General features: G+C 64.0%; 3 protein-coding genes across 7 annotated transcripts in view; all 3 read right to left on the bottom strand.

The window, feature by feature from the left end:
- Nucleotides 1-8: 8 nt before the first annotated feature.
- Nucleotides 9-2,263, bottom strand: AMT (aminomethyltransferase). Of its 2 annotated transcripts, none has more exons than XM_009476708.2 (8): nt 1,879-2,263; nt 1,718-1,798; nt 1,467-1,598; nt 1,223-1,301; nt 904-1,049; nt 630-810; nt 351-506; nt 9-245 (listed from the first exon to the last, which is right to left on the bottom strand). In XM_009476708.2, exons 1-8 carry the CDS (start codon nt 2,155-2,157, stop codon nt 67-69), a joined length of 1,233 nt encoding a protein of 410 aa, XP_009474983.2. In that variant the 5' UTR covers nt 2,158-2,263; the 3' UTR covers nt 9-66. The 2 variants fall into 2 exon arrangements, with proteins under 2 accessions (XP_009474983.2, XP_087599764.1); XM_087743638.1 differs by having other exon boundaries at nt 904-950.
- An 88-nt stretch (nt 2,264-2,351) lies between these two features.
- NICN1 (nicolin 1, tubulin polyglutamylase complex subunit) lies at nt 2,352-6,224 on the bottom strand. 2 transcript variants are annotated; one of them, XM_087743641.1, is made up of 6 exons: nt 6,016-6,224; nt 5,437-5,610; nt 4,932-5,045; nt 4,391-4,462; nt 2,961-3,065; nt 2,352-2,810 (listed from the first exon to the last, which is right to left on the bottom strand). In XM_087743641.1, exons 1-6 carry the CDS (start codon nt 6,184-6,186, stop codon nt 2,769-2,771), a joined length of 678 nt encoding a protein of 225 aa, XP_087599767.1. In that variant the 5' UTR covers nt 6,187-6,224; the 3' UTR covers nt 2,352-2,768. The 2 variants fall into 2 exon arrangements, with proteins under 2 accessions (XP_087599767.1, XP_087599768.1); XM_087743642.1 differs by lacking the exons at nt 2,352-2,810; nt 2,961-3,065 and adding an exon at nt 3,074-3,948.
- Nucleotides 6,225-6,380: 156 nt separating this feature from the next.
- The window catches only part of DAG1 (dystroglycan 1), a 55,226-nt gene continuing 50,586 nt past the window's right edge, over nt 6,381-11,020 (bottom strand). For all 3 annotated transcript variants that reach the window (XM_087745059.1, XM_087745057.1, XM_087745058.1), the window contains exon 3: nt 6,381-10,511. In XM_087745059.1, the coding sequence (XP_087601185.1) occupies nt 8,103-10,511 (2,409 nt within the window). In that variant the 3' untranslated portion in view covers nt 6,381-8,102. The remainder of the gene's footprint in view (nt 10,512-11,020) is intronic.

Genomic DNA, 11,020 nt, shown 5'->3' with positions numbered 1-11,020 from the left:
GACCAGAAGAGTGGGGCAGGGGCATTTATTGGGGCTGGGGCGCTGTGCCTGTGGTGGGCGCTGGCCTCACTTGGCCGTGTAGTACTGGGTGGGCACGAAGGGCATCTTGGTGACGAGGGCTGGGTGCTGCTTCTTCCGTACCTCGACGGTAAGTGCAGTGCCGGCCCGGCTGTGCGCTGCCTCCACGTAGCCCATGGCGATGTTCTTGCCCAGGGAGGGTGAGGGGCAGCCGCTGGTCACTGTGCCTGGGGATGTGAGGACACGGGGAGGTGAGTGGGGGCCGGGGCAGCTCCCCTGCCGTAGGCGCAGCTCAGGGCCATGCCCATGCCAGCCCCGCTGCCCCCACCTACCCACAGGTGTGCCTTCGGGGCCCAGGATGGCCGTGTGGGGCCGGATGGGGGGTCCCACCGATGTCAGCCCCACGCGCTTGCGCTTCGGCTTCTCTTTCACTTGCGCCATGATAATGGCCGCGCCGGGGAAGTCCATGGCTGTGCGCCGGCGCTTCCCTGCAGGGCAGAGACAGGTGAAGGTCAGCGATGCCCACCTGGTCCCCCTATGCCCCGTTGGGGACACCTCACCCTTCTGCCTGCCCTGAGGACGAGGCGGGGGCGGACGTGGCCCTGACCTACCCAAGGTCCACAGCAGCCCGGCCTCAACAGGTGTGGTGGTCTCATCGATGTCATTGCCGTAGAGGCAGAGTCCAGCCTCCAGGCGCAGGCTGTCCCTGGCTGCCAGCCCTGCCGGCCACACCTCGGGGACACCCAGCAGCTGCTCGGCCAGCTCTACCGCCCGCCCTTTGGGCACCGAGATCTGCAGGGGGACACCGGCAGGGTCAGCAGGGCATGGCCTTCCCCTCCCTTGGTACCGTGGTGGGGCAGGGTGCTGGCGCAGCTCCCGGGGTACCTCCACGCCGTCCTCGCCGGTGTAGCCACAGCGCGTGACCCGGCAGCCTGGCACACCAAAGACCGTTGTAGTGATGCTGTTCATGAAGGAGAGCTTGGCCAGGTCATCGGGCAGCCCTGCCTGCAGCACCCGTGCCATGGAGGGACCTGGGGAGGCAGGTGGCTCTGGGGGACAGCAGTGTCCGGGGAAGGGGGGGATGCGGGGAGGGCACTGACATCCATTGGGCAAGGACCCGGAGGAGGGCATGGTCCGGCACCCGCTGAGGGCGAGACCCCCGCACGGTGGTGCTGGGTGCCAGCCCGTGCGGAGCCCCCGCTACCTTGCAGAGCCAGCAGCGCGTTGTCAGACACCTCCAGGTGGACGTCACCGCCAGCAGCCCGCAGCTCCGCCGCTCTGCCCTGCCAGGGTGACAGTGGGCCGCTAGCACAGGGGCCAGGCTGGTGCCAGCCCTGCACGTGACCGTGGCCACCTTGCCCCGCACAGCCACAGACGTCACCAAAAGGTGGGAGGACTCATTCCCACCGTGCATCCCCACCTCCCGCGGGGCTCGGACAGCCCCGTACCCTCATGATGGCCAAGTCCTTGTCGGCGCAGCCGGCGTTGGACACCACATAGAGGAGATCTTCTGACGTGTTGGTGACGATGAGGTCGTCCACGATGCCGCCCCTCTCGTTGGTGAGCAGTGTCAGGGTGCCCTGCGGGACATAGCCCTCGGGAGCGTGGGCAGGCTGCCCGTCCCTTCCCGCCCCCCTGAGACATCCCCGGGGACCTCTGACCCCGCCGGACACCTGGTGCCACCCCCGGTGCTCTGTACCTGTCCCGGCTTCAGCTCGGCGATGTCCCCCACCACCAGGCTCTCCATGAACCTGATGCGGTCCCGGCCGTACACCCGGGTCTGGAAGGGGCCGGGGGGTGCGTGTGAGGCGCCGTGGGTGCCCCCCACGTCCCCGGCTCCCCCCACCCCACCCCAGCTACCTGCGGCATGTGGGAGACGTCGAAGAGGGAGCAGCAGCGGCGGGTGTGCAGGTGGGACTGGAGGTGGCCCTGCCCGTAGTGCAGCGGCAGGCTCCAGCCGGCGAACGGCACCATCCGCCCGCCGCGGGAGCGGTGCAGGGCGTCCAGCGGCGTCCGCTTCAGCCCGGCCTCGGCCTCGGCCTCCCCCTCCCCGGGACGCTGCCCCCCGGCCCCGCTCAGCAGCGCGGAGCCCCGGGGGGGGCGGCGGGGCAGCGCGGCGCGGCAGCCCGCCCGCAGCATCCTCCCGCCCTCCCTGGCACGGCACGGACCGGCCCGGCGCGGCCCCGGGGCGCCTGGGACATGGAGTCTGCCCGGCCCCCGCCCCGGCCCGCCCACCGGCACCGCCTCCCTCGCCGCCGGCCCGGGGGGATGCTGGGTGCGGGTCCCGCCCGGGCACGGCCACCCCCAGACCCCCCCAAAAGAGACAGGCAGGACCAAGGTAGCAGCTTTTAGTCACGACCGAGGCTCTCCCCGGCCTCCCGAGCACGGCGGGTGCCGGCCCCAGCACCTGCGGGAGCCCTGCAGGCAGCGCAGGCAGGGCCAGGGGCCGCTCCCCAGGGCAGAGGTGGGGTGGGGGAGCCGGGCTCTGCCCACAGCAGGCAGCAGCGGCACAAGAGCAGAGCCGCGGCAGCTGGAGGGCACCGGGGTGGGAGAGGCTCTACGGGGGGCCCCGGGGCGGCAGCGCTGCCCACCGCTGCCAGCCAGCGCCGGAGGAGTCGGGGAAGGGGCGCGGGGAGGGCCTGGAAACCCCACGGGGCCGCAGGGACGAAGGCCGATGCAGGAGCGCGGGAGTCCGCTCAGGCCCCAGGAGTGCGGAGGAGCCAGCTCCCTCTGGCCGGCACCTGCCAGGCTCACGTGTAGGAAAGCAGGTTGATATCGTAGCAGCCGTCCACCTGGTAAAGAGAGCAACCGTCGGTCCCTGCACAGCACCATCGCTCGGCCGGGACACCCCACCCCATCCCACCGGCAGCAGCCCCTCTGGGAGGGCTCCCCCAGCAATGCGACGAGGCCGGAGCCCCCGCGAGCAGGGTGGCAGGACTCACGTCAAAGCGCCCGATGCGGGCAGCTGCCTGGCGCGCCCGGATCACCTCTGTCAGCACCCACATTTGCTGGACCTCTGTCGACACCTTCTCTGGGTCGGGGAGCTCCTGGAAAGAAGTGGGCACAATGCTGTGGAGCGGGGATGGCCTGGATGGGCTGCATCACCCCGGGCTCAGGCAGCGGTGTGTTCTGATGGCTGTGCCCCCCAGAGAGCCGGGCACTATTGCGATGGTGCCCACACTCCCGACCTCCCGGTGGTTTCCCAACACAGGGTGAGCAGGGCCCCACTCTAGGAAAACAGTCAGCTGGGGAAATGGGTGACCCTGAGCCCTGGCACCGAGCGCCCATCTCTGCTGGCAGGTGTCCATGGTGAGGACAGATAGCAGATTGCTGGCTAATGATTAAAAAACCAATTGCACAGTCCAGAGTTTCCCAACAGCCTCCCTCCGCGGCGCTCCCCAGGCCTGGTGACAAGAAACCCCGCGGCAGGTGCCCGTTCCCCTGGGGACCTTTAGCCAGGTGGGACTCGCAGGCTCAGCAGCAGCTCTCCAGGCCAGGGCGAAGCTCTGCGCCACTTCTGCCCTGCCCGTGGCACTGGGCCGCTGGTGGGTACCTCGTGGTGATGCTGGGAACAGCCAAGCCCAGAGCAACTCCCGGCATCTTCCCCGGACCACCCCTTGCCAAGGGGGATGTGATCCAAGCGATCGGCAAGGGACTGGGGTGTCCTCCCCAGTCTGCTGGACAGCCGGGCACGGACCAGAGCTCCCACACCTGCCAGGGCTGGCAGAAGCCTTGCTGCTGCTGTGGCGGTGTGAGCTCCGGAGCACCAAAGCCCGGTGGCAGAACTGCCCCGGAGGCGCTGGGCTGCGTGGCACTACTACAGGAAATGCCAGTGGCTGATTCAGCAGGTTTCCGTGGGCGAGCCCCTACCATGCTCTGCACGGACTTTGCTCACCAAAGGCTGCTGGCTGGGCAGATACAGCTCACAACCTGTAAACATGTGCCGTTGGCTGTGACCTCCCTCTTCCCATGTGCCGCCCCGGCTGGGCAACGCGCTGCCCCGTGCACACCCTCTGTGAAGCACCGGGGACCAGCCAGGCCACCCCGTCCCCACGTGTCCTGCTGGCCAGCCAAGCGATGCTGCACACCCACTACTCCCATGGGGACGTTCCTGTCCCCAGACTAGAGGGCAGGTAGACTTAAGTGTCACTTCAAATCACACATCCCCATGGAGATATTTGTCTTCTGAATGCTGCGAACTACTTCCAGCACAAGGCGAGGTGTTTTAGGGCTCCACAGCTATTCCTGGTGGGAGCCTGGAGCTGATGGGGCAGGGATGGGGCCGGCAGCCTCACAAATGACATTCGTGCCTGTGGCCAGCACGCCACCCGGGTCCCCCCGTCCCTGTAATACCTCAGCAGGGACTACTCACCCCGTGCAGGCTGGCTGGCTGCTCCGGAGGGCTCAGCTGGGAGAGCCAGGAGGGAAAATCCTTCTGGGGGCTCTGAAATAGATCCAGAGGGTCACACAAGGCGTGTCCGAGTCCCACCTCCATCCCTCACAACATGCAGCGTGCTGCAGTTTGGAGCCCACTTGTATTTATGTTCGTATGGGTGTAAGTATTGCTTTACCATTATTAAATGGAATTTTGTGTTTAGGGTGGGTGTTTGCAACCCGTAATTTGTGACAGCAACCTCCAGCTATGTCCCGCTGCTCAGACAAACATCCACCTCCAGAACGGGCAGGGCTGGGGCTGGCTGGAGCAATCCCTCCCCTGGCCCCCAGTGCACAAGGGGACCCCAAGCACCACAGTGAAGGACAAGGGCTTGGACCCACACCCCTGCATCCTCTGGAAGGAGCCTGAAGCCTCTGGAGCTGCAGGGAGCAATTTCAGGTGCAGAGCTGGGGACAGTGGCCTGCCCTGGACCCCCTGCCTGCACCTGGCAGGGAGAGCAGCCCCAGCACTGGCTCACCTTCTGTCCAGGGGGAAAAATCTGCACCTCCTCAATGGTAAAGTGGAGCCAGACCGGGGAGGGCTGCCGCAGGATGAACCGCACCGCTGTCACCTGGTCCATGTCGCACAGCATCTGAAGGGGCAAGGATGGGGGGGAGCTGTCGCTGCTGGGGGTACAGCAGGGGCTGGCCAGGCTGGCACTGCTCTGGGGCAGCTTTTGGGATTTCCTCCAAAAAAAACCCCCAACCCACCCCGGATGGAAGGAGCCTGGGGGAAATGTCACCCCGCGGGGGCTGTCTGGGCTGAGCGGGGCACGGGCAGGACCAGGACGGGGACCCTCACCGCTGAGAAGGGCAGGTAGGCGCAGGAGAGGCAGCGCGGGGGCCGGCCTGCCGCTGCCCGGGTGGCACGGTGGGGCATCAGCACGGGGCCCCAGGGACCGGGAGCCGAGCCAGGGTGTGGGCAAAGAGGTGTGAGCCCCGGCGGCGTGGGTGATGCCACGGCCGCTGTCCGGCCGTGCCGACCTGGTGGCGGCGGAGGGAGAAGTAGTCCTGGGAGCCCTCCTCGGTGTGCGGGCAGGGCATCAGGCGGTAGTCCCGCAGGCAGGTCACCCAGCGGCGGGAGCCGGCGGGGCCGGGGCGCTGGACCCGCACGCTCAGGAAGGCCGTGTAGAAGTTCCTGAAGACGATCTCCTGCACCTGCGGGACCGGCGGCATCAGCCCCTGCATCCCCCCCGCACCGGCATCCCCCCCGCATATCGGTACAGGCGCTGGCATCCCCCCCGCCATACCAGTACCAGCACCGGCATCCCGCCCCCGCCATACCGGCACCGGCATCCCTTTCCCCCCATACGGGTACCCGGCATCCTCCCGCCCTATACCGGGACCGGGACCGGCACCGGCACCGGGACCGGCACCGGCACCCCCCCGCCCCCGCATCCCGGGACCGGGCCGGCCCCCGCACCCCGCCCATACCCCGGCACCGCCCCCGGCATCACCCCCCGCCCCAGTACCGCCCCCGGCATCACCCCCCGCCCCATACCGGGACCGCCGTCGCCCCCGGCATTCCCCCCCCCGCCCCAGGCCGGGCCGAGCCGCACTCACGTCGGCGGCGGCACCGCGGGGGAAGCGGAGGTCGATGACGGCGACGCCGGGCCGGGCCGGCTCGGCCCCCCCGCCCAGCTGGAGCGCGGCGGCGGGGCGGAGGGCGCAGGGCAGCGGGGAGCGGCCCGGCCCCGCGGGCTGCCCCGGCCCCGGCCCCGCCGCTCCCGACATGGCGGCGCAGCGCGGCCGCCCCTCCTGGGCGGGGCCGGGCCAGGCCGCGCGCGCCGGCGTCAAGCGCCGCGCCCACCGGAAGTAGGAGCCCCGCTTCCGCCGCCAGGGGGCGCCGCCTCCCCGCCGCCCCTCGCCCGCCCCTCACCCGCCCGGTCCCGCGGCGGCGGCGGCGGCGGCGGCGGCAGAGGCAGGGCTGTAGTAAAGCACACGGTTTATTGACTCCATACGTTTCTTTACACAACGCGGAAACCGCCCCCGGCCCCTCGCCTCCCTCACGGCCAGCACGGAGGGGGCGGGGGAGAGCCCCCCGCCAGTGGAGGCCGGGCGGTCGCCCACCCAGCCGCTCGCCCGGCCGCGGCAGCGCACCGTCCCCCGAAGGAGAGGGTGGGTATGGCTGCCCGGGCGCTGGGACCCCCCGCTCCCGCCGCACGGGGGTTATTTCTCCTCCCCAAAGGACGCTCGGGGAAAACACAAAGTCAATCCATGCTTAAAATGATTTAGCGCGAAGGAGAGAAAAAATAATACCTATAAAGTGAAGGAAGAGGCAGCCGAGGGGTGGGGGGCAGCGGGGGGCGGCCCCGCGGCTCAGACAAGCTCGGCCTGAGCAGGGCGGTGGGTCCAGGGAGCTGTACTAGGAAGCCAAGCTCGTACAAACTGCTGGCAGCGGTACACCGGTTTTTAAGTCTTTTTTTAATAAAACAATTTGAGGCTGTATCAAAAATTTAGTAAAAAATTAGATTTGAGAATTCACTGATTTTTTCTGACTATTAACTATTCCTGGTGCTTTTTTTTTCCCCTTTTTTTCTTTTTTTTTCTTTTTTCTTTTTTTTTTTTTTTTTTAAACTGATCTTTTCCAGCAGCACCCAGGCACGGAGCAGCCAGGAGGAGGCATGCGACCTGGAGCCAGGGACCAGCAAGGCCATTCCGGCACTGCTCTCAAGGAGCAGTCGAGGCAAAAAGAGCACCGCGTTATGGAGAAAACACCCCACCATCACCAAAACACTTCACAGGGAGGGGGTTTTGCTTAAAAAAGACCACCCTGACCCCAGTGCTCACCGGACAGTGGAGAAGCCATCACGGTGCGGGGCCCCGCTCACCCTCCCATGAGCCCCCCCAGCACAGCACTGCATCCCGAGGTGCGGGCAGCTGCTCCTGCACTTAGCCAAAGGTGCCCCAAGCCAGTCTGACTCAACTGATGACTATTTTATGATACGTGAGAAAAATAGGATTTCTTTGATTAAAAAAAAAACCAAAAAGAATCAAACCCCGAACCAAGAAGCCGATCCCCCCGAGGAGGAGGCTGGCTGTCCTCAAGGGCCCCCCCCTAACCAGCCCCAATCGCCCCTGGAGCTCACCTGCAGCACAGCACTGCCCTCCCCCTCCCCAAAACTACACATCCCAGTTTAGGTAAACAGCAGATTAAATGTAAAAACTTAAAACATCGACTTCAGAAAGTCCCTTGAATTTAATTATTTTTAGGCTACCTTTCATGTTACGTCCTGTAGCTAGACACACGTGAATAGAAAAAACAGTACAGTTAGTGTTAAAGGCAAACAGCGGAGACCCAGAGTGCTACCCCAGTGCTGCCTGCTCCTCCCGTCCCGTCCCGTCCCCCCTCCCTGCCCGCCGCCCCTGGCCCCGGCCCTGGCCCCGGCCAGAAGCCCAGCCGCCGGGAAGGCGTGTTTGAGCCGAGAATTTTTTCTATGAATAAAATAAAACCAAAGCTTGTTAGGCAAAAATAAAACAAGTCTCCCCCCAAGTCCTGCGAGTGCTCCGGTGTGGCGGGCGCAGCCGGGGAGGGCCTGTTGGGGAGCGGGCTGGGGTTTCGGGTTCCCGGCTGGCGAGGGGGCTGCCGGCCCACAGACAGCACTGGTGTGGAGCTGGAGGCCCCTTCTCCCCCGAGAGCCTCCCGTTTGTTAAGGGGGGACGTAGGGCGGCGGGGACCTGTACGGGGTCATGTTCTTCGGGCGGGAGCCTTTCCCCTCCATGGGTGCGGTGAAGGGGGGGGGAGGCTGGTAGGGCGGTGCGTTGGGGTCCTCATCCCGCAGCGGCGTGTACTCCCCGATGGTGTCCTGGTTGAGCGGCGTGGTCTCCGGCATGTTCTGGTTGGGGTATTCTGGGGGGGGCAGCGGGGCTTTCTCCTCCTGGAGGATGAGGGGCATGCTGGAGGACGGCGGAGGCTTGGAGTCGTCCAGCTCATCGGCAAAGATGATGGGCACGCCTTTCTTTATGAAGGTGGCCTGGTCTTCGATGGTCAGCTTCCCTTTCCTCTTCTTGCGGTAGCAGATCATGGCGATGATGCCAGCCACGAGGAGGATGGCGGCCACCACCACGGCGGGGATGACGGTGTGCAGGTACACGTCATCCTCGCTGCTCTTCTCGGGGTCTTTGCCTGCTGCCACCGTCGGCGTCACCTCCGATATCACCCTTCCGTCCTTCGTGACGGGGATGAACTGGATGTGCCTGCAGCTGCCGGAGCCGACCACCGACACGTTCAGCGGCTTGAACTCGGGCTGCAAGACGTTGGAGAAAGCCGGGCTCGGCCCACCGGAGTCATCCGCAATTTTTTTGCTTAAAGTCCGGATCTGCTCCCGGGGACAGGGCTCCAGGGGCAGCGTGTTGTTCGTCCACTCCACTATGATGGAGCCTTTGGTGATGTCCTGCACCGTGATGGTGCTGCTGTTCCTGTCGCCAAATGCCAGAGCCAGCTTCTTCACCAGCATGATCTTCTTATTGATGTCGTTCACCACTGCATTGTGGTCCCCTTCCAGCCTGGCCTTGAACTTCACCGGAGACTTGTCCCCGTGCGGGCGTTTGTGGACGTGGATTTCAAAAGCATCCACAGCAAAAAGCCCACCTTTGTCGGTCGCGTACATGAAGTACTCGTGCTTCCCGATGTGGTTGTGGTCCGGCATGCCGTACATGAGTTGGCTGGTGCTGTTGAACTGGACCCACGAATTCTCCTCTAGCATCTGCTGCTCCTTCAGCTTCAAGGTCAGCTGCAGTTTGTCAGTGGTGGTATCTTCCTTGTCATAGAAGGTATCCGACGGTATTTTAACCTCGAAGTAGGTGCCCTCCCATGCGTCGACCCTGTCGATATGGTTTGTCAGCTTGGGTGGCTCGTTTGGCTCCCAGGGCCGGGGGAGCCCACTGGCTGTGGTGCGCACGCGGGTTGGCGGGGAGGCTGTTGTCAGCTTGGAGATGGGGGATCTGGTCGTGCTGGGAGGCTTTGTTGGACGGGGTGTTTTGGGTCTTCGAGTAGGCCTTCGTGTCGTCGCTGTGGAGGAATCTGTTGTGGATGGTGTGGCTGGCTTCAGAGTGGAGACTCTGGGTTTCTTGGTGGTAGTTGTGGGCGGTGTCATCACTGCTGTGGGCTCTATGTACCCGGGCATCGTGGGGCGAATTGGCACGGAAGCCGTGCTGGTGCCTTCTGCTACCCTGGTTGGCTGGATTGGTCCCAGAGTGGGCGTCTGGACGATGGGGCCCCTTGTTCTGATGGTGACCGTAGGCTTCCTCGGCAGCGGTATGGGCTCCCGGACAGGGGGTGCCATTGTCTCTGTGGGAGGCGCAATGGCGGGCGACGTCGGCGTGGGGACGATCCTGGTCGGTGGTTCTTGCGCAGCAGTGGTGGGTGGCCCGATGGCAGTCAAAGGTGTAGGGGTGGCGTTGATCTGCCGCCGCATCCTCTTTGGGAGGTGAGGTTTCTTGTTAGCAATGTGCCAGCCGACAACAGGGTAGCCAAGGCGGGCAGACATGGTTCCTTCCTTAGCTGGAGCCTCCACTTTGCTGATGTTGGGGACACTGTTTTGGCTCAGAGAACATCCTAGTTTCCATGAGAGTAAGGCCCCGTTTTCCACCACTTTCTTTGCATTTCCCGGTCCAGCCATAAAGGCCGACATGTCAAAGAGTCTGTTATTTACAACAGGAACCAACTTCATGTTATGAAGTTCCACCTCTGAGAAGCTTCTCATTCTGTTTAAGAGTTCAATCCTCTGCTTTGGTGTCATTTTTGTTAAGTCGGCATCCAAAATGACAGTCAGGATAGTGACCGGCTCTTCCGAGCCACACACGAACGGCGCTGCATCACCCGTGTCTTGGACGGCCACTCTCACTGACTGAGGCTCGTTGTGGTCTTCTTGGTGGACCTCAACAGAGAAGACGTTTGCGGTCTGTGGCACGTAGCTCCCGTTTGGAAAGGGCTGTAGCGTGGTCACCGAGATGTAGTGGACGCCCTTGTCAGTGTCAAGGGGCAGCCCTTCCAGGGAGCTGCTCTCCGCGTTCCAGTGTAACCAAGAAGGCAAGGAGTCCTTCCCAGCTTCGGAGATCTACCAAATAAGAGACAGAAGAAGGTGCTTTTAGAAGTACAGCATTAGGACAGGTTCTAGCAGCAATAACAATTTAAAGGATTAAAGAAAAAAATCTGAAGCGTTAACAACTGGGGAAGGAACGTCCTGGCCAGAGTGGGGCAGCCTGTGTCTCCTTCTCCGCATGGTGGCAAGGATGAGCTCTGCAGGGCACAGTGGTCCCAAAGGGCCTAAGGAGCCAAAGGAGGTCATCAAGTCCTGCAAAGGTCCCTTGCCTGCAGGCACCAGCTCTCTAGCACTTGCTGTGCAACTACTAAGCACAAGTGGTTCATTTTCTCAGAGGGCAGAAGTCATGGGGACATGAGTTTAAGTCATGGGGACAGCTACGAAGCTGAGGGTAAAGTTACGTGATACTGCAGAGCTCATCCAACAACTGCCCTCCTCCCGCTCCTTCTTCTTCCTCTCCCATTCCTGCCGTCTTGCTGCTTTCCTCAGCCGATCACACTTTGCAAGCCCATTGCTCCAGCAGC

Source organism: Nipponia nippon, unplaced genomic scaffold (genome assembly GCF_047370975.1).
Source record: "Nipponia nippon isolate SJK-2023a ecotype South Korea unplaced genomic scaffold, ASM4737097v1 scaffold_9, whole genome shotgun sequence".
In the NCBI taxonomy this organism is placed as follows: Eukaryota; Metazoa; Chordata; class Aves; order Pelecaniformes; family Threskiornithidae; genus Nipponia; species Nipponia nippon.
The sequence above is the reverse complement of the archived record's forward strand: the minus strand, read 5'-3'. Positions and strand labels throughout refer to the sequence as shown.